Source organism: Lotus japonicus, chromosome 2 (assembly GCF_012489685.1).
Source record: "Lotus japonicus ecotype B-129 chromosome 2, LjGifu_v1.2".
NCBI classification, from domain to species: domain Eukaryota; kingdom Viridiplantae; phylum Streptophyta; class Magnoliopsida; order Fabales; family Fabaceae; genus Lotus; species Lotus japonicus.
In genome coordinates this window covers 73346175-73369062 of record NC_080042.1, presented here as the reverse complement: position 1 = coordinate 73369062, position 22888 = coordinate 73346175, and the positions used below count along the sequence as shown (strand labels likewise).

At 37.9% G+C, this 22888-nt stretch overlaps 2 protein-coding genes across 3 annotated transcripts; both read left to right on the top strand.

Annotated features, from left to right (window-relative positions):
• Positions 1-6532: 6532 nt before the first annotated feature.
• LOC130739422 (membrane-anchored ubiquitin-fold protein 2-like) lies at positions 6533-9671 on the top strand. 2 transcript variants are annotated; one of them, XM_057591705.1, is made up of 5 exons: positions 6533-6885; positions 7269-7416; positions 8626-8790; positions 9023-9117; positions 9221-9671. In XM_057591705.1, exons 2-4 carry the CDS (start codon positions 7284-7286, stop codon positions 9076-9078), a joined length of 354 nt encoding a protein of 117 aa, XP_057447688.1. In that variant the 5' UTR covers positions 6533-6885; positions 7269-7283; the 3' UTR covers positions 9079-9117; positions 9221-9671. The 2 variants fall into 2 exon arrangements, with proteins under 2 accessions (XP_057447688.1, XP_057447687.1); XM_057591704.1 differs by having other exon boundaries at positions 6534-6885; positions 7210-7416.
• Positions 9672-11260: 1589 nt separating this feature from the next.
• On the top strand, positions 11261-22295 carry LOC130739421 (chaperone protein ClpB3, chloroplastic-like). Its single transcript, XM_057591703.1, has 10 exons — positions 11261-11688; positions 12222-12440; positions 13012-13249; positions 13484-13679; positions 15065-15119; positions 15609-15759; positions 18715-19023; positions 19797-20062; positions 20311-21237; positions 21820-22295. The coding sequence occupies exons 1-10, from the start codon at positions 11446-11448 to the stop codon at positions 22141-22143; spliced, it is 2928 nt and encodes a 975-aa protein (XP_057447686.1). The 5' UTR covers positions 11261-11445; the 3' UTR covers positions 22144-22295.
• Positions 22296-22888: the final 593 nt, after the last annotated feature.

The following is a 22888-nucleotide window of genomic DNA, read 5'->3' as shown; positions in this document are numbered from 1 at the left end:
CAAATTATATGGCTTAGGTACCAAAACCATTGTCGAAATATTACACGCAATTGGCATCGAAAGCCATGGTTAGAATAGTGCCATCATTACATATTAATAAAAAAAAAAGAGTCCTACAGCAGGGTTTTAAAAGAGTTCAAACAATCAGCAAAGGTGGCAATCTTGGCATCGAGACCCTTCTTCACAGCCTGATCAATCTCCAATTCCTTGATAACCTCTTTTGTCGAGATGATCAGAGCCTTGGAGTCTTTAGTAAGCACATCCAACTGATCCTTCACAGCAGGGCCTTCCTCGACCAAATCAGCTCGCTTTTTCTCCAGTTTGGTAATCTCTCGATGCAGCTCTTCAAGTTTGATGTCGACTTCAGAGATTTCATCTGCGATCAAAACCTTCCTAGCAGTGAACTTCTTGAAGTCCTCTTTCATTGCTGCAACTTGAGCCTTACCAGCAGAGACTTTTGCTTCCTTAAAGCTGACAGCTTGACCAACGTCCTTGACTTGATGAAAGGTGGCTGAAGCATCCACTAAAAAAGATTGAAGGTTAGCCAAAGCAGCAGCCTGTTGAGAATCGAGTTTTTGGCCAAGAAGGAAGACAAGCAATTCCTTAGCAGCATAGCTCGCTTGAGGATCAGCTTGGATCTGGTCGAGAAACCCATTGGCGAAGACAATAGCCTTCAGCCGACCCATACTCTCCTCGATCTGCTGAGAATTGGCTACCCCACTAGATTGAGCAGTCTCAGTAGTGGCATCAGCCTGACGGGGTGGAGAGTCCCATTCCAAGGTGCCATCGAGGAAGCTATCCAAAGCTGCCAGCGGGTCCTCCTCAAATAAAGTGTCGAGCTTTTCACTAGACACATGAGATGAAGAGCCACCCTTGGTTTGAGGCGAAACAGTGGCAGTCGATTTTGGAGGAGGCATAGGGTTGTCATCCTTGCCTGGAAGAGGCTCTGTTTCGCGGATGGGAGAAGTTGCACCCTGAGTTTCCTGCAAGAAAAACCTCTTTAATGCCCTTTCGATAAAGTAAAACGCATATTAGAGGAGTCAACAAAACATGAAAAGTATAAAGATACCTGGCAAGCAGAGTCCTTAGAAGGGCTCGAGTTGGTGGAGCTTCTGGAACGGCGAGGAGACTTATGATGAGATTTGCTCCTGACCTTCCTCTTTCCCTCAGATGTGGAGGTCTTTTTAGCTGAGGATGCGGCCTTGGGAGGTTTCTCGACACCTTCAGTTTTGGATTTTGCAGGAATGGGAGCTGGGGAATTCTCACGGGATGGAGGATTGGAAGTAGAGTGCTCATGAACATCAGTCTAAAGGAAACAAAACAAACAAGAGATGACTCAGATTAGGAAACCACGGGTTAAAAATGTCACAAGGTACCCTCGAGAATGGAGAACATACCTGAATGGCGGCGCCGCCACCATCCTCTTTGTCATCGACTTCTGTTTGAGCATCAGATGCCAACTTAGAAGCCCTACTAGGGGTGGAAACACCAACCCCCTTGGCCCTCTTCTGACTGGCCGAAGCAACAGGCTTAGGTTTCCGTTTTCGACTCTGTCGAAAAATACGTCAGCCCATAATCCAAGGAAATCGAAAAGGAAAAGGTAAAAGCATGAGGAAAGTACCTTGAGCTTGTCAGCAAGACTGACATTATCATCCTCATCATCATCATCATCATCCTCAATCACGACTGGCTTGTCCTTGGAGGAATGAGCCACTGGGGAAATAACTTGAGGAGCTGGTCGAATAATGACTTCAGCTGCAAACAAAAGAAAAATTAAGAAGTAAAACAGGAAAACCAAGGCCAAGTCGAAGTATTACCTTGACCAATACGCATGTTCAGCGATATGTGGTTGAAGATTTCGACGGGCACATGATACGGAAAGTTCCATAGGTGGTACTTAGTCCAAGTCACTCGCTTTCGAGGAGGTAGAGCTTGATTGGCCAACACATTTATGTTTACATGGTCAACCCATTTAGGCAAGACCGGTGGAAAAGCCAATGCAAACTTACTCGTAGGCAAAGACGGGAACCTAAAGCCAGTTTTTCGAATAACAAAAGATAGACCTTCCTCACCAGGAGGAACCACTAACTTGGATTTCTTGGCTTTAAGTTCCCATTTTTGCCTTAATACTTGGGCTGCTTTCGCAACTGTATCTCGAAGGCGAAGAGTTGGGTAATATACCACACCAAAGAACTCTTGAAAAGATCGAATTTCTGCCAGGTGCATACCTTTGGTCTTCTTCGGATCCTGCTTCTGCAAAAGAAAAGCATCTGTCATGCATTGCAGACAATCGACGAGGGGCTTCGAAATTTGAGCCCAATACTCAGACCACCAGGCTTTGAAAGCATTAGTGGCATAATATGAAGGAGCGTAAGTGAAGGGGCTCAGGTTGAGGAGTCTCTTGTTATAAAACTGAACAGTCGTGTCGAAAACAGAAGCCCTCTTAATAGTTCCGGGGTACAGGACTAGACTCTTGTCAAATAAAGTGTTGGGTAGAACTTGGCTAAGCCCAAACTGTCGAGAAACCAATTGAGGGTTGTAGCCACATAGAGTGTAGTCACTGCTAGCAAAGCCCACAGTTAAAACCCTAGGAGATAAGAGGGTCCTACAAAGTATGATGTGGTGCTCCTTGGGCAACGCAGAATCAGAGGCATTAGGATAAGAATTCCTCAGCCAGAAAGGGCCACGAATAGCCTTGCTGTAAGGAGAGAAACTGGAACGGTAGTGCTTCAGCTCGAGAAACATGGTAAAGTACTTCCTGAAATCAGCTTCGAAACTCGACGCATCATAAGCAGGGGTCAGGGTCTCGAGCCTATGGGCATCGATCCTAGTGTTAGAAACAGTTAGAGAATTATCTTGTACCGACAGAAGAGATTCGAAGACTGCATTCAACCAAAGTTGAAACAGCCAAAGTGGTCCAGCCGCATTCAGAGAGACGGTCTTAGTATTCCGGATATCCTCGACAGCTTCATTCAGCATTTGATACAGGTTGCCAAGGACGAGCCTAGCCATAGCAAGTTGTCGACCCTCGTGAAGCAGATTGGCTAAAGGCAAAAGCTTGGCAGGTATGCGCAAAGATTTGGTGCAAAAGACATAAGCAGACAGCCAATACAGCAAGAAAGCGACATGTTCAGCATCAGACACCTCACCACTCTCGACATAATGGTCCTTAATGAATCGACTAAAAGAAACGTTGTCAGTAGGGATCGAGATGGGTTTAACAGGAGCAGGTGCAGAGTGATAATCATCACCAATGGGCCACAACCCGGTGATAGCAGCAACATCCAAGAGGGTGGGGGTGATCATACCAAAGGGAACATGAAGGCAATTAGTGGACCTCTCCCAGAAATAAAGTGCACTCAGCAGCATAGCAGGGTTATACGAGATTGGAGATCTCGACAGCTGAATCAAGTCGAGAATCCCTACATCCTTCCAGTGTTGTCTCTTATCTCCCTCAACCCTATCTAACCATTTCAGGTAGGCCTTGTCGTTAGCAGAAGGGTTAGGAAGGGCTGAACGAAAGGCTCGTTTTGGGTCAGAAAGAAATGGCATACGGTAAGAGGGTTGAAATGCCAAAATGAGCTCCTCTCCCCTAACGCTAGGGTGAAATGATTCATGTTCTTCAGGGAGACTATTGGGCCTATCATGCTTCACTACTTTCAAAGGGCCCAAAATGGCGCGTAAAGTACCATTAACAGAGAAAGGAATGAGTACCTGGGATTTCCAGATAGCTCTCTTCTCTGCTTCGTTGGGAGGCTCTGGGATTGGCACGCGCTTGGACTCATCCAGCTTAAGCTCAGTGGCCAACGGAATGGTTTGCTCAGGATTGGAAGCCATTGAAAGACGCAATAAGTATTTCAGAGAAGACGGAAGAAGATGAAGTGATGAAGTCTGGAAGAAGAAGTTGCAGGTTGGAGGAAAGAGTAAAGCTTGAACAAGGAATACCAAGAGGGTATTTATAAACGGAAGGGAAAACGGAACCCAAGCCGCATTGAGCAGCAATTTATAAAAATTTGGGGTCCAAGCGATTATTTTATTAGTTAATTCATGTCACCTCTCAGCTTTTTGGCATAGGTGAAATCATGGCCCTAAAAAGGCTATAACTGTCAGCTAGTGGAGAAGTCATCAGACGTTATGGCTGCCGATTGGACTTGAAGATCGAATGGTCGAGAGCACAAAGCATTTGAATCGTTGGAATCGAACGGCTGCGATAAAAAAAAAATGCTTGGTGTCTTTGAGCTAAAGCAGTCGACAACCAACATTTTTGGGGGGCAACTGTTAAGCCAAAATTACAAGTACTACAATTCTCGACACCATGGTGCAAAAGTGGTTTCTCGACAGAAAGGGTTGGGCGAAGCCGGCAACTCAGCACACGATGTCCCTCAAAGACAAGTTAGTAAAAGCCATAACTCGACACACTCAGAAGATGAAGAAATCTCGATCATCTTAATGGAAGAGGCAGTTACCGAATAACAAGCAACTACAAGCACGTGCGTACACCCACGATGCCACGAATAGCAATGGTTGCCCACGACTCAGAACCATCCACGTGGCAATAGAGTCACGTGCGCGAAGACCATCGGCTAAACGTGGGGTATGGCGCCAAAATTCAAAACCCACGAAGCCATCGTGCATCCAAGGAAAACCGCCAAGAACATGGGCAGAAAGAACAATATAAATAGAGGAAGCAGCAGCAGAAGAGGGGGTTCCCAACAAAAAACTCCGAAAATTCACCAAAAGCTCTAAACGTCCGCATCAATGAGACTTCGAGAGCAGAACGTGATGATGGAGGAGTATGTTGCAGAACCAACGCTTTAGTTTCCCTGCATTTCAGTTTGTTGATTTCCAGTTCTTGTGTGTAACTTGTTTTGTCGAAATTTGCTTTCATGTTATTTTAGTTTGCTTGACTGTTTTGTAATCGACTCATATTCAATAAAGTCCAGTTTCGTTTGAGTTGTTTATTGTTGTCGAGAATACACTCATTCACACACTACACTTTGGCAAAGCGTTTTCTCAAAAGGACCCCGAATCTAAACTTCCTTTAGTCGAACTAAGAGGATATTTGTTTACCAAAAATCCGTGTAAACAACTTGATACTTGTGTTAGGTAATTTATTTGACCACATATTTTTGAAAAGTAAATTGATAACATGATTCATTGTGAAAGATTTTGAAGCGATAGATCGAGTTATTCCTTTCCCCTTGCTCACTCTAAAACGTCAAAAAGTGCGTTATTGTCTATTGATATATAATATTCATATTTGGCAAAACAGCCACATATATCGTTTATAAATTTAGCACGAAGTGGTTGATTTAAGTATAACATGTTCCATTTCATAAAAAAAGTGTTATATGTTTAATTTTTCTTAAGCAATGTTTTATGTTCAAAATTTGTGGATATAAAAACAATCATTACAGTCGGCATCCCTAGTCAATATGGTAATTGTAACATAACAATACCTTGATGACCGGGTTCAAATGCTGAAAAGAACAAGAGGAAAAAAAAAACAATCATCAGGAGAACTGGTCTTATCAGGATTTGATTGGAAGTTTCTACTTAATTAAAATGGTCTCCCATGAATAATACACGTATTTAAAAAAATAGTGAGTGATTTTAACATTTTTTTCTAAAGGGATTTTATCAATCTTTAACGTACATATTGTACAGAAAAATAAATTATAAAATATAGAAAAGTAGAACCTCAAGAATGAATTTGCAAAGTTAGTTGGTTTTTTTTTTTGATAGACATGCAAAGTTAGTTGGTAATGACACGAATTCCATTTACAACTATTCCACCTTAATGATCATTTCAAAGTGCATGGAGGATCTTATTCTCTAAAGACGTTTAAAATCAAGGTATGACCCACCATTTGATTTTTACCCTTTTTTACACATTTTCTTTGTTGATCATTCAGTAGATGACAAGTAATTTGATTCTATTGTGATTAAACTTTAATATGTGTCACATTGTTATGCAGTAAAATAGGCTCAGGAGTTTCTTTTTCTTTTTCTTTCTGCTGATTTAAAAGTAACCCTTGGAACTATATATTTATGTTTGGAGATTTTCAAACAAATAAGTCATCAGGAACCGACAAATATGTTGAAGAGTTGAATCTTCTAAATATTATGTAAAAGAATCTCCGAATCCTCACTCCACAAGAATGGTTAAACTAGCAAAACCTATAAATAAGAATCCTAAAAAATTAATAGTATTTGACTGTGAATAATGAAATGTTCAATGATTATTATACACACTTAGATAACTTGTACAACCATTATCTTATTCTTTTAAATTCAATTTAAATTTAAATTGATTATTGCTAAGGAAATGACAAATATTATTTTTTTACTTTTACTATTTAAAATTTAACTCTTATTTAATCCATATATATTGTACAATTTTAAATATTATTTTCGTGTAACTTTAAATATTACTATATTTTATCTATATTTCCTTCAATTCAATGATACATTGATACATCGATATAAAAATGAGAATTATATGTTGCAAGATTTAACTCTTGTATTGCATTGACCTGGTTACAGTTGAAACAGTAGGATGGTAATGTCGGAGATGTTAAGAATGTGGGTGGTGGTGGGGGTGACATACACATGCACTTGCAAAAGTTGACCCTTTTGGGCTGTGATGAGATGAGAAGAACATGTTCTATTCCTCTTCTATTTCATTACATGTAAAACATGGAATCATTCACCATAGATTTTGTGAGTCTTTGAAAACTCTGAAACACTCTGCTAGTGCTACCTACCCCCTTTCATTGACCTTGATGTTATTGGAAAAAGAATACACCACTCACTTCCTTTTCTGATTGACACAATTGGCACCCGGATCAGTGATTGAACCAGCTCAAAGAAGCAGTCAAGAAGGTGTGTCATTTTTTCTAATTTCTAAACTCTTGCTGGCTTTGAAGGTCACCCAGTTGGGAATTCAAGATGAACTTGTGATTTAATGCATGCTCATTTGAATATTGGATTGGTTTTGGTTGTAGCTGTGTAAGATTCCTTTGTCAGTGTGTTGAATTTGTCATGGATCATGATGTTTCCTTTTGTGAATTACTTGCTTGTTGTTGGATTTCAAACATTTTATTCTGTTTATTTATTTGGATACACCCAGCTTTTTCTATTCTCAATATCCCTATATATTTTCTTATGCCAGGTTTTCTAATCAAAACATTTCATCTCTTTTCGTAGTTTCCTTTGTTTGGGACTTTACTATTTCAGATTTTGTATGTTATTTTGTTTGGGCATAGAGTGATTCGGCGAGTATGGCGGAGAGCCAAGATCAACTAGAGATCAAGTTTCGATTGAGTGACGGGTCAGATATTGGCCCCAAAAGTTTTGCTGCTGCTACTAGAATTACAGCACTGAAAGAAAGTATTCTTGCGCAATGGCCAAAAGGTTAGCTTTTGTTGTCTTTCTTTAATTTTTTGTATATCTTTTTTGCTCTTCCTATGAATACTAAGAATCTAAGATATCTCAATGTGAGAAAATGTTATATCTTCCTGTTTGTCATGACTCATGAATGTTGTGCTGCAAATCATGAAAGATTGGTGGTTGGGTGGAGTGAATAACATGGAGGTAAAGGATCATTATGTGGATGTATTGACATATAGAAGGGATATATTGAGATAGAAGAAGTCATGATTGACTTGATTCGAGTATATGGTTATTATTTTTTAAGTTTGGGTGCAGATCATGCTTGTGATGATGCACTAGGGATGTAGTTCATTCTTGTGATCAGAATTGAGAGCAATGAATGAACAGTATGCTGGCTATATCAAAGACAGACATAAATTTTCATTTAATGTAATTTTATGACTTTTAAGCGTGTCAGAGATATAAATAATGTCCTGCAGATTCTAGTGCAGAAGTATGTTGAGCACATCTTTGTGTTGTACTTTAGTTTAGTTAGCTCCCTTCTTTCATTGAGAAATTGAGTAGGTTTTGCATTAATAGAAAGACATTTTCACAAATTGTATAAAAGGTCTAAGCTGACAAGATCTGGAATGTAGCAAGTGAAGCAAAGTAGAGAAGATGTGTTTGTGTTAAAATTATAGGATCTGATTGAATTGATTTTGTCATCTTTTGAACCAATGGTGTTGTTGGTTCAAGTGGTACATACTTGATTCCCCTTAAGCAAGGTGTCGGGTTCAAGTCTTGTATATGAAAAAAACTCTGCTTAGAGAGCCTCACAAGGATGTGGATGTTCATGGCTCAAACATAATTGACTCCCGTGGAGAATACATGTGTTAGATCAGATATCTCCCCCAATAAGTAGTTGTTAAACATATATTTCTTCTCTTTTATACCATGCTGTCTGCCTGTTCCTCCTTGAGAGGTTCAAGATTGATGCCTTCTAAGTTTGGTGCACTTACCACATGATATTACTTTCTCAAATCCATAAATGAATTTTGAAAAATTAAGGTAGTTTCCATGTCATATGCCTTTCATGGACCTTATCATATGTGTTCACATACTAGTATATTTACAGTCATACATTTAAATGTTTGTGTAATTTGGTTCAATATATTATGAGGTCTCACTCTAAACATTTTGCCATACATTTTAGCAATATATGAGATGTAAGATTGTGTTTCTGTTTTGAAGACAAGGAGTATGGCCCAAAAACTGTAAAAGATGTGAAGTTAATTAATGCGGGAAAAATATTGGAGAACAACAGAACAGTGGGGGAATGCCAGAGTCCATTGTGTAATCCCCCTGGTGGAGTAACAACTATGCTTGTGGTTGTGCAACCACCAACTGTGGAGAAAGGTCTAGTAATTATTTCTTAAACATGCCAAAAGCTACTATTATTGTTGGTTGCTGTGATGCTGTCTATTTTACTTCTATGAACAGATTCAAGAAAAAACATTATTCTTTTAAAGTTTGACTGGAGCAAGTTTCAAGTTATTGGAACAATTTTCAAAATGTATTTCTGATTTCATTTGGTTTTGGTGTTTTATCTGATCCTCATTGAAATTTTGGTCTTTTGCTCTTGAAACAGAGAAGAATGTAGCAAGTGAAGCAAAGCAGAGCAAATGTGTCTGTGTCATATTATAGGATCTGGATTGAATTGAACTGATAATATCATCTATTGAGGTGGCTAAAATCTGCACCTATATTCATTTTTAACACAATTTTTGGCTTTCAATGATTTCCTCATTCATAAATTCTTTGGTCGCACACCTCATAATTTCTACAGGTGAAGAGTTCTTGAGTTGGTGAAGATTGTGAAGCCAATTGTTTCTTGATTGAAATGAACTCTCTTAGTCTAGTTTGCCATGATGTCTGTGATTCAAAATGCTTCCAGAGTTGAACTGAACCAGCATGCTTTAGTTTGCTTAATGTTTGTTTATGTGGTGTTCTTATACACCAATTGAGGCAAAAGTGGCTTAGCTACCATGTACCTACACATCTCTCAACTCTCATGAAATGGTGGTAATGGCAGTGAGACTGCAGTTTGAACGCCCCCACCTCACCCTCCCTTTGAGACTGTAGTTTGATCATTTTAATATTGTGAAATACCTTTGTTATGACATACTTTGTAGCTCAAGATCGTGATTTTGAAGACCAAGTGGAATTCAATATTGTAATTTGAAAACTAAATGTAGTCCAAGGTTGAGGTTTTAATGACTAGTTGAATTTGTGAGCTATTCATGGAAAATATTTGATATTTTTATTTGAGTTTTGAAATGTTTGTTAAGGTATGATATATTATTGAAGTTTTAAGCTTGGCTATAAACTATTATCGTGTTTTTAGTCCCAAATTTTTGCTTTGAACATCTATAATGGGCTCTATATTAGAATATTTTTGTCCCACCAAATAGAGAATGTGAATATGAATGTGTAGTCATAAAAGAGTTGTTTAGGCTGGCTCATATTAGAAAAAAATATTCGCTTTAGGCTAGGGCTGGGCTGAAACTGAATTCGTGCTACTAATTTACTAGCCCAACTGGCCCTCTATAGGCTATGGGCTAAACTGGCCAACGGGCCTTTTTTTATAAAATAACTTTAAACACGTTTCAAAATAATCATTTTCCTACTATATGAAAATAGAAAAGAGTAATAAATATTTTATTATTGTTGTTTTTATTTCTTTTTATTCATAAATATAGATTGAATAAATAAGAAAAGAGGAGTTGTGTAGAGTGAATAAGGGTTTGCATCTAATTATTCATATTCATTCATCTTTTGATTATCAACAAATCTTTTTGTTCTCTAAAAAAAGTCATCTATAAGTAGGAGTTTCATAGACTGAATAAGGGTTCGCATCTAATTACTCGAAAACTTCTACAAAGCTATATGTTCGCACATTAGAGAAACACGACGGCTCGCGGAGGAACTAAGAGCATGATCCCATGTGAAACCCTTTTAACACTCCTTTGTAATCTATATTTCATTTGCAATTTCCTTAAATGTAACAAATCTACTTTTCATCTTCGATTCTCTCTCACACCGCGGTGAGCCACCGCCCCTGACATCTGTTCGAATTTTATCCCAATATTATGTAAATTTTTCCTATGGCCCCTGTAATAAATCATAAATAAAATGTAAGGTAACACATAACACAAGTTACAAGATAGCTCAGTGATTTGGAATTCATTGCTTCTCTTCTTTGGCCCGTGTTCGAGTCCCACTTCCCGAGTGACTTCATAGATTTCCATGGGACAACTTACCATTATGCTTGATATAATGAAATATGATAAAAAGAAAGATAAAAGATTGAATTTGTGTATAAAAATCATACTTTAAAAGTTTAAAAAATGAATATTGTTCGGATTATCACAGGAAGCATCATGAACTAAAATTATGATATAAACAACTTCGTTTTACTTTTGTACACTATAATTTTTTTAGAGTATTTTCAAATATACACATATAAATGCTTTGTTTGGTCTAATTGGCCGCCCCGATTTTAAAATCTTGACTCCGCCCGTGATCCTTGAAAAACTTCTTTAAATTTTTAACAGAAGCTTTTTTTTCAATCAAATTAACTTTTTTTTTTCTTATGTATAATTAATTCTAAACAGACGACCATCTAAGATTTAATCATCAAGTATTATCATCAGCCCGCTTGTTTTTGAGATAAATGTAAATCTCATGTAAGTACTTATTCAGTTTGTCGACTTTCTGTGCTTGGATTCCGGGCCTCACCCGCTCACCCTAAATTTTTCTTACCAAAACAAAAATCTAAATTTTGATACAAGTTTCCTTATTATCAAATCAAATACTCCCAATTATTCAATGGATATCGGATAAATAATAGTAATATTTAGTGATTTTTCTTTGGTCTGCAATCAAATGTTGGCTTCCCCATCTACATATCTCAAAGAACTGTGCTACGCTCGCTAACCACGTCTGCACTGTGAACCATTGAACCTGGTTAAGCCGGCTTCAGAGTTGGTCGGAGTTTCCCAGTCTCCGGCGATGGCCTTGACGACGTCGTTTTCAGGCCTTCACCTTCCCCACTCTGTTCCAATTTTCCGCCATGGAAGCGATGCTCGAGGTGCTCAGTTTCAGCTCTCCTTTAGCTCTCCGGCAAAACCCACTTCCCTGAAGACCTTAACTTCGCTCCCGTTGAAGAAAAGAGAAGCTTTATCAAATGGGTCTCTGAGAATTCAAAGAAACTCCAAACAGTTCTCTGTTCGCTGCACAGCTTCAAGTGGAAAGGTAACATGTATTGGATAGGATAGGAATATATAACTTGTGCAGGCATTGCAACCAGTTATTGTATATCAATATCATGATCTTTCTGGTTGCTGTTACATAACATTAAGTTCAAATTTGGCTACCAGTGTTTGAGCTTTTACATGTTTGAATGATAATATAAATAAATATGAAATGTTGAAAATTATGTTAAAATATATAGGTGTTTGTTTGAGGCTTAAATTTTTTTAAATGTCAAAAATTGATTTATCAGTGCTAATTTTTAATTTTGCTAAATGTTGATGGAAATTTTAAGTAAAAATTAAAAATTAATGAAGGTCAAAATCTTCTTTGATTTCATTACTAAACATTGAGGAAGAGAGAATATTGATTTGATATAGAAGTTTGTTAGACATGTGCCACAACAATGAGGAAGAGATAATTCAAGTTCATTTGTAATTATGGTGATCTGAGTTGTTTGTAATATTGGGTCGACGCATTGGAGCTTCAGAGGTGTAGTGGTATGTGGTTGATATTGGATTTTGTTGCAATGGCAGATTACGCAGCAGGAGTTCACGGAAATGGCATGGCAAGCAATTGTCGCATCACCAGAAGTGGCAAAGGAGAACAAGCATCAGATTGTGGAGACAGAGCACTTGATGAAAGCTTTGTTAGAGCAAAAGAATGGGCTTGCTCGCCGGATCTTTTCCAAGGTTGGGGTAGATAACACTCGGCTTCTAGAGGCTACTGATAAGCATATTCAGCGGCAACCCAAGGTGATTACCCAAGTCAAATAATTCGAATTCCTTCAAATATGCTTTGGTTCTTCTAGTTATGTGAATGTCTTTAGCTTGTTATAGTTGTCTTACTTCCTTTTTAATAGCGTTCATTTTAAGTGTGTTATTTTATTGGTTTTTCCCATATTTTTGCAACCTTTTTTAAGCTTGTTATAGTTGGAAGGAAATAATGGGGGAAGTAATATCAATAGAATTTTGTTTTTGGAATGACTTAAATTGCGATGAAACTGGTATAGCAACATTACATAATGATTTACAGCTGTTGGCTGTAGATTAGATCCAGTATTTACTGGACTCTGGATCCTTGAGATGGTTCTGCTATAATAGTTGCCCCTGATAATTTGATTTTGAATTCCTAAGAACACTGAACACTATTAGATGTCATTATATGGCTTTGAGCAGATGCCAAATGCAAATTATATGGAGCAAACAGATGGACAGTCATTGTTTCTTTTGCGATGCTTATAAATTATTGTACTTTATTAGCTGGTTGAGTAAACTACCACCCAAGAAACTGATTAATTATTGAACTCTTGTCAAATTATGTTAGGTTCTAGGGGAAACAGCTGGTGCAATGTTGGGGCGTGATTTGGAGGCATTGGTTCAGAGAGCCAGGGACTTCAAGAAAGAATATGGGGATTCATTTGTGTCTGTTGAGCACTTGGTTCTTGGTTTTGCCCAGGATAAACGATTTGGGAAGATATTGTTTAGAGATTTTCAAATATCTCAGCAAGCTCTAAAATCTGCCATAGAGTCCATAAGGGGACGCCAGTCAGTTATTGACCAAGGTCATTTACTATTTATCTGCTTTTGTAATTATAATCTATAATATATAATGGACAATAATGTGTGCTTTTCCTGTTCCGGGGAGTTGTTAATTGTCTGCCATTGGATAGTGCTGTTAACCTGTGGATTCAGATTGTCCTTTTCTTTTTCATGACCTTTTAGAGATATACATTATATTTTCATTCTAAGCATCTTGTTGTGCTTACGTGCTTAAGCTCAATTTTGACTTGCTATAGATCCTGAAGGAAAGTATGAAGCCTTGGAGAAATATGGGAAAGATTTGACAGCGATGGCCAAAGCAGGAAAGCTTGATCCAGTCATAGGAAGAGATGATGAAATACGCAGGTGCATTCAAATTCTCTCCAGGAGAACAAAGAACAACCCTGTGCTAATTGGTGAGCCTGGTGTTGGAAAGACTGCAATTTCTGAAGGGTAAGTTTTTCTTCCTTATAACTGTAGCCTATGTTTGTATTCCTGTTTAGGATTTATAGAGTTCGTATGTTTTTTGAATTAAAGTCTACAGGCCACAAGTATTTGTTACCTGAATTTCATGTGATAACATGCTTCATAAATAGAAGAATGACACCCGCAATGTAGGCGAGTGTATTTGTGTGATGGTACAATTCTTTCTATATTTCAAAACAAGATAGGGTTCATTGTAGAAAAGATGCAACTCTCCTCTTTAGGTGGGTTGGGCATGTGTGGGGAGACTAGTAGAAGCACTAGTAAAAGGGTAGCTAGTCCAAGAGGTAGAGGTGGAGGAGACCAAGAAAAATATTACGTCAAGTCATTAAGAGAGATTCAGATTTAAATGGTCTAAACAATAAACATGATTCAAGGTAGGACATTGTGACATTCTTTGATCCATGAAGAAGCTCATCTAGTGGAAAAATGTTTTGCCTGTTGTTGTTGTATACTACTCCCTCTGTTCCTAAATATAAGACCTAGTTTCAAAATTTTGAAGTTCCTAAATATAAGACCTAGTTACAATAATCTAACAAAAGGTTTTGTACTCTTCCATTTTTACCCTCCACATTAATTATATATTTTCAATTCCCAAGTTTTGATGACCACTTACCATTAATTAGTGAGAGAAAATGACAAAGGGTAAATATGGAGGAATGTATGCATTTTTAAAAAACCAATACACTAATTGAACACATTTAATGTTTTCTTAATAAGCGCAATTTTTTGTATTAGGTCTTATATTTAGGAACGGAGGGAGTAGTATTTTAAGTAACAAAAGGTAATAGATGGGAAGTGGTTTTGGTTGTTGTTGTGCTGTGTAAATATAATATTTACAAAGAGAAGTTCCTTAAAAGTAGGAAGTGCTGTAGGTGCTCCTTTTTTTTGAAATAATAACAATAGCCGCATCATGTTAGATGATGTGGTTCATAATTAGAAACCTTGCAGTACGCATGGAGATTGATGCCACTGATATTTTTATAAACCAAAGGTCCAGTTCTTTTCATAAATTTTTTGTAGGACGAGCAGATCTAATACACGTGTTAGAAACCTTAAGCTTTTGGGATAGTTGGTTCATGACATAGTATCAGAGCCTCAATGACCAACTGGTCTAGAGTTTGGTCCTTCTTGCCCCCATTATTCAAATAAAAAGTTGATTTTCAGCGTATGGTAGGTGGGCCTGTGCATTGTTCACGCTTCAAGCCTAATGTGCTCTTGCGTGAGGGGGCATGTTTGAAAGATGCTTTTGGGATAGTTGGTTCATGACAACTTGCTTGTGTGTGCCTTATGTGGGTTTTTTTTTCTTTCATTAATATGTTCTGCATATTGATCTAACTCTTCCTTTGAAACAGACTTGCTCAGAGAATTGTTCAAGGAGATGTTCCTCAAGCTTTGATGAATAGAAGGGTATATGATTTATCCTATTAGGCTACTGTAATATTCTTGATATCACTGAATAGAAGAAAAGGGGCAAGAAGGGGACCGTGGGATTACAATGACTTGCTTTTTAATTTTTTTATAGGAACTGCATATATTGAATGTAGAAAAACACAAGGTTGCTGAGTAATTGGAGAGACTCAGCCACTCTTCCGAAGTCCCAAACCCCAAATGATCCGAAAGATAACAATATTCACCCTAAACTCTGTATTTATAGGCAACATGCCTCACTCACTAACCCCCCACTAATTAATAAACTCTCACTAATTGAGCATGTCTAACAATTTTCCTCACATTTTCGCTGTATTGGTCTTTATTATACCCTCTACAACTCCTGCTCTTATATCCTTTAATGTGTTCTATAAGAATGTAATATTTATCTTGTTTTATTCTCCTTTTTGAATTGTGACTTGGCCAGGAGTTGTAAACTTGATCTGATTATTCTTGTCATTTTTTCAGCTTATATCACTTGATATGGGAGCACTTATTGCTGGAGCAAAATATCGGGGAGAATTTGAGGATAGGCTGAAAGCTGTTCTCAAAGAAGTAACAGAATCTGATGGTCAGACTGTTCTTTTCATCGATGAGATTCATACGGTTGTTGGGGCAGGTAATGGGATTTAAAGTTTTCCATTTAAAGGCAGCTGATGTTTTTGGTATTTAAAATCTGTTTGAAGGGTCTAGACAATTGTTCTCTATTTCTTTTGACTTCTGTTTTTGTAACGCCCCGATTTCTCGAGTGTTACACAGTAACTAATTAACCAATTTTCGTAAAGAGTTTTCGTCGATTCACTTATTAATCTTGAATTAATGATAAAAGTTCAATTTTACAAAATTCTCGAAACTTAACCATTTCAAACTTGCGGAAATAAACATCAACCTAAACCTCAAACTTTATTAATCATTGAAAAGAGTATGAAATAAATATCCGGAAGAAAACTTCAAAGTAAATTACATCAAGTTAAACTATCTCAACTAAAATAAAGTAATGGTTCAATACTTCCAAAACTCGGTACTCTCAACCCAAAAGAAAAATGGATGTCTCACAACCCAACCATATCCTTGGCCCCTTCCTCTTTATCTTCTTCCTCTTCATCAGAAGTGTAGTCGTCCTCCGGTATTGGCACGTCACATAGCATCAACTCCCAAGAATGAGTCATCGCCATTATCTTCACGACCATCTACCCCCCCAAATAAACACATAGCAAACAAGCAGGGTCAGGTCCAACAAAAAGAATGATAATGACAAAATCAACAACAACATATATAATATAAGTACATTATATGTCTTTTATGGGAAAGAGTCAGTTACTAACGGAATCTCACTTCACACAACCCACCAAAACTTCCATGGCCATCTTCGTGCTTCCGCAGAGGCACGGTTATCACGGTGACCGCAGTCAACCAAATCACGTGGAGCCGCAATGATCCACAAAAGTTCACGGTGACCGCAGTCAACCAAATCACGTGAAGCCACACCGGCCCACAAGGTTCACGGGAGACCGCAGTCAACCCAAATAACTCCCTCGCGTGCAAGGTACCATCGTTCTCATGGACCATAGTCTACCTGACCTATGTCCAAATTATTCACATTTACTTGCAAGCGAGTTTATTACACTTTTCTCTTTGTTAAGTCTCTAAAGTCAATCCTAGAGTCTTATCATACTCTTTATACAACAACCTTCACAACACAACATTCACGGGTTACAAGGGAATTACGGCTAGGTGAGCGACCCTTGAACCATTAACTGAGAAAATAAATATAATCCACGTAAAGGAACGCAAGAACATTCACTCATGCATAATATATCATCGCAACTTCAACATATTGACAGCAGAAACAACTTTCACAAAAATAGAGCCACAGAATGCATCTTTCAACCAAAAATCACGTATGATACCTTTCTAGAAAGCTATTTTAAATATCTACAACTCTCTAGTTACACACTTGTTCATTTGAGTCCTATAATTAGGTGATATTAGGCCTTAAAGCTAACTGTCCGGAACAGGAAAAACAGCAGGTGTGACAGTTACTAAACACGACCCCCAGATCACATTACTAAACCAAAAATTATGTTCTTTATATGCATAGAAAGCCAATTCGAAAATCTACAATTTTCCAGTTTATCCCTTTTTCATTTGAGACCCCGAATTAGGTGTAATTAAGCTCCAAAACTCGCTGTCCAGTACAGGAAACTGGCAGAGATACTTTTGCCTTCAAATTAATTTTTCAACCATTCAAGTCCCAAAGTTTTAAACCATATTCCAGCAGCAAGAACCACATATCATATATCATATATCATGCTTAAATTTCCAGAACCAAGATAACCATCAATTCTAGCACAAAAGGCAGATCTAAGCATATAAATCTTCAATCATTTTAATCAAGCAAAGTCATAGAAGAAACGGTAGTTGTAGTGATGATTAATGGAGAATCATGGCATCAACATTTCATCTCAAATCAGAAGCAAAACATCAAGATCTCAAGGCAGAAAAAAAACAGCAAGCATCATGAACATAAAACTCTTGCAAAAGCAATCATGTTCATGGCTTTTCTCATAGTAAAACATGGCAAATACCCTAGGCAATCTACCCAATCCTAGGACCAGCCCTTACCTTTGTCCTTAGGCTTGAAGAAAAGATGAAATTGAAGAGCAACGTTCTGGTTTCTCTCCTCTTCTCCCACGCGTGACCTTCCTCTCTCCCTCTCGCTCGCGAACTCCTTCTCCCTCTTGTGCGAACACGTCGACGGTGGTGGGGCTTGGGACGGTGACGGCTAGGGTGCAAGGGGAAAGTTTCTCTCACTCTTTCTCCTCTGTTTTACGTGTTTCAGAAGTGCACCAGGTTTCTTTCTTCAGAATAGTGTGAAAAGAAACCCCTTTTCCCCCCAAACCCCTACATAGCCCGCGTCCCCTCTCTCCCTCTCTTGGGCTAGGGTTTGTTTTCCTTCAAGCCCGACCCAAGTCAAAACCCTTGACCCCATCACTTAAGAACTTACTCAGGTCTGAAACTAATCAAAACCCTCAGCCCTTTTTAGTAATATCACGATCACACTCGGAATTGAAAGGAAACAAAACAATTAAATTCGCTGGTACTGTACAGCCAGGACCATCGTCACTAAACCGATGATATCTCGAGCTACAGAGGTCGGAATGACCTGATTCCACTTCGAGAATTTTCTAGACTTAAAGGGCTACAACTCTCATGAAGGAAGTTTTCCCAAATGAAGTCGTTAAGACCCTCTAAAAATTCACCCAAGTTGACAGTTCAAATCTGCCAGTTATCAAACATAGCCAAAAACTTCAATTTTATTCAAACTTCCATAAAATTTGTTCCAAGTTGAACTTAGGGCCTTACAGTTTTTCTCTCTCTCTAGCACATGATTGGCATATGAAAACTCTTTAGATCAATGAATGTTCACAATTCACATCATAGAATACGATACGTTTCAATTCATTTATTTTCGTAACATGTTGCATATAGTTTTAGTTGAGGCCTGCAAATGGTGACTTGAAATTGATGTTGAATTTTAATTTGATTGCTATTATAATCTATCATATGCTAGGTGCTACAAATGGTGCTATGGATGCTGGTAATCTCTTAAAGCCTATGCTGGGTCGTGGAGAGCTGCGATGTATTGGTGCGACAACATTAGACGAGTATCGGAAGTATATTGAGAAGGACCCAGCATTGGAGCGTCGTTTCCAGCAAGTTTTTGTTGACCAACCTTCAGTTGAAAATACCATTTCAATATTAAGAGGACTGCGGGAAAGATACGAGCTACATCATGGAGTTCGCATTTCTGATAGTGCACTTGTGGAAGCTGCAATTCTCTCAGACCGATACATAAGTGGGAGGTTTTTGCCTGACAAAGGTAGTAACTACTAGAAACAAACTCTAGTAAATAGTTACTGTTTTAATATCATGAAACCTTATAAGTTTTGTAAGAATGAGGTTTGGATTCTTGATTTGAACATTTTCACTTATTTAAGCGTGCAGTATGAAAATATGTGACTTCAATAGAGGGATTATGTGAAATTTACATATGTCTGTTAAAGGACAAGTCATTGCTGTTGCTCGTGAAGCTGTGGGAACACCAATGCTAAGGGAATATAATATCATCATGTTTAAAGAATAAATTTTGTCAAGTGTTAATTGAAATTGTTTTGTCAAGATCTTGAAAGCTAAATAGCACTTCCAAACTGGTGGGAATATGCACATAACATGAGTCTATATCATTTTCAAAAGATTGCATTTGAATTATCAATATATAGCTGAGTTTGATTATTTTTTTAAATCTAACTTGTTGAAATTGTTATTGGAAGTATATCATAATATCATTGTTGAATATTAGAATATCTGAAAGTATCTTGGATGGTCTCTTATGAGTGGTTTCCATATTTCATTATATCCTCATTTTATTAGGATTAGGAGTCTAGTACTGGTATAAGTAAGGGTTAATACTTAATATATTTTCTTTTGTATTATCAAATCAATATCAATTTCAGAATATTCATAAGCTTACTCTATCTTTTACTTACCCTCTATCTTAATCCTTGTAATTTTAACAATTAATGTTAAATTGTTGCATTTTCTTAGTAGACTGGCATCAATGAGCACTAATTGCTAGCTACTTCTAAATTACAGCTATTGATCTGGTTGATGAAGCAGCTGCTAAACTGAAGATGGAAATTACTTCTAAACCTACTGCACTTGATGAGATTAATCGGTCAGTCTTGAAACTAGAGATGGAGAGACTCTCTCTCATGAATGATACAGACAAGGCATCTAAAGATAGGTTAAATCGTCTTGAGACAGAACTCTCTCTCTTAAAAGAGAAACAGGATGAACTGACAGAACAGTGGGAGCATGAAAAGTCTGTGATGACTCGTCTTCAATCAATTAAAGAAGAGGTGACTTTTATAAATGTTGCTACAGGCGGTCTTCCCTCTTTATTAATATAAGTGCACTTTTAAAGGATTAGCAGTGTGAATGTAGCTTTTTGCTTGGTTTCCTTACATTGAACAATTAGTGCAGGTGTACATGTTTATTTAGTAATTATGCATAGCAGCATAGGGATGAATAATTTGTATAAAATATGATTTTTATGAATTGGAAGATGAAAACCTGATTCTGATAATTTCCATATTTGCTAATGCAGATAGATAGAGTAAATCTTGAGGTTCAACAGGCTGAACGGGAGTATGATCTTAATCGTGCTGCTGAATTGAAGTATGGCAGTATAAACTCCTTGCAACGACAACTGGAAAGTGCAGAGAAGGAGTTACATGAATATATGAACTCTGGCAAGTCTATGTTGAGAGAGGAAGTTACAGGCAGTGATATTGCTGAAATTGTAAGCAAGTGGACTGGTATCCCCATTTCAAAACTTCAACAATCAGAGAGAGAGAAGCTGTTGTTTTTAGAGGATGAGCTCCATAAACGTGTTGTAGGTCAAGATCCTGCTGTCAAGGCTATAGCTGAGGCAATTCAACGGTCAAGAGCAGGTCTTTCAGATCCCCATCGCCCAATCGCCAGTTTCATGTTCATGGGACCCACGGGTGTAGGAAAGACAGAGCTAGCCAAGACCCTTGCTTCCTTCATGTTCAATACAGAAGAAGCACTTGTACGAATTGATATGAGTGAGTACATGGAAAAACATACAGTTTCGAGATTGATTGGGGCTCCACCTGGATATGTTGGGTATGAAGAGGGAGGGCAGCTAACAGAGACAGTTCGCCGCAGACCATATGCGGTAATTTTGTTTGATGAGATTGAGAAGGCACACTCAGATGTTTTCAATGTATTCCTTCAAATTTTGGATGATGGAAGAGTAACCGATTCACAGGGTCGCACCATAAGTTTTACCAACACTGTTATCATCATGACCTCAAATGTTGGATCTCAGTACATTCTCAACACAGATGATGACACTGTGCCCAGTGAGTCCAAATATGAAACCATGAAGCTGCGGGTAATGGATGCTGCAAGATCTATCTTTCGCCCTGAGTTCATGAACAGAATTGATGAGTATATTGTCTTCCGGCCTCTAGACCGTGACCAAATAAGTAGCATTGTCAGGTTACAGGTAATTCCACCCCCACTGATCCATTCATGATCAGACTCCCCCCCTTATATCCTGTGAAATGACTTAAGTCTATGTTGATAATGAAAGCCACATAAAATGCTGGTTAGAATTATTTTTATAAATTTAGGATGCATGGGTCAACTTGCATTTTCTTTAAACTAGTCTGAGATTAAGTTGATGCACTGCCAAACTTTGTGAAGCTTGATCTTAAAATATTAACACCCAAGTTCCTACTGAAATAAGATGCATTGTTTGCACTTTTTTTGTACGATTTCTACCGTATATTGGGCTGTTATAACTTTTTTTGTACATTCTATATAGAACGCTAAAAGCTTTTAAGCACACATTCTTTCATTGCTAAGTTTCCCTAGATCTTATTTCTCATATATTGGGCTGTTAGAGAGTAGTGTTCATGTTAACTGTCACGTGTCTGGTGTCTTTGTTGTACTGATGTATTAAGTTACTAGGTGAAGAAATAGGAAATCTGTCAACTTCATTAACTCTTCTTCATTCGAATGTTTACTAGTAACTGTGTTGCATGGTATTTTGCATCCCAAAACTCACTTTTAAAGTACATTACAGTTGGAGCGCGTGCAGAAGAGAATCGCAGATCGCAAGATGAAAATCCAAGTAACAGAAGCTGCTATCAAACTTCTTGGAAATTTGGGGTATGATCCAAATTATGGTGCCAGGCCAGTGAAACGAGTGATTCAGCAAAATGTGGAGAATGAACTTGCCAAGGGTATTCTTAGAGGAGAGTTTAAGGATGAGGACACAATTTTGGTAGACACAGAAGTTACAGCATTTGCCAATGGTCAACTTCCCCAGCAAAAGCTAGTGTTTAGGAGGGTTGAGACCGACTCTAAATCCACTGCTAAATACAGCCAGGAACCACAAATTCTGTGAATGCATTTTACTGTACCTTTTTATCACATGCTTAGTTTCACACAAATTTTGAGTATATAGATCCTTTTCTTATACCAATGAGAACTCTGATCATGTGTATAATAGCTTGCATAATATTTAAAGTTCTTGATTTGATAATTTTTATTGGTCCAGTCTGTCGTAAACTTCCTTTTTCGCCTTTCATATGTCATGTTTTGTCCTTTCTGAATGTGGCGCCTTGCCAACTTCAGCCCAACGCCTGGGGCTTAATCCGTTGCTTCGAAATCCTATGTGATTATCTGAGCTTCACGCCCACCTACCCTTTGTCTTTTCTTTTCTATAAATCTGTTACTAAGAAACCTACTTCAGCCCAACGCCTGGGGCTTAATCCGTTGCTTCGAAATCCTATGTGATTATCTGAGCTTCACGCCCACCTACCCTTTGTCTTTTCTTTTCTATAAATCTGTTACTAAGAAACCTACTTCCGTGAAGTGGGTACCTCTTCTAGCCCGCAAGAAAATGAGCCGGTTTAAAAGTTAGCTCCTTGTCAAGAACATTTTGAAAGTGTTGTTCTCTAATTGTGTGTCTCATCATTCTCATGATCAATAATAAGAAAGTGTTTTAAGAAAGTCTCATCCACCTCCATCATCTTTGTATCCTTCACCATCTCCTACTCTTCTTTTTCTTCTTCAATCTCCACCATTGTCACCACCATCCATCCTCTTCCTTTTCTTCATCAATCATAACATTCCCTCACCACCATCCT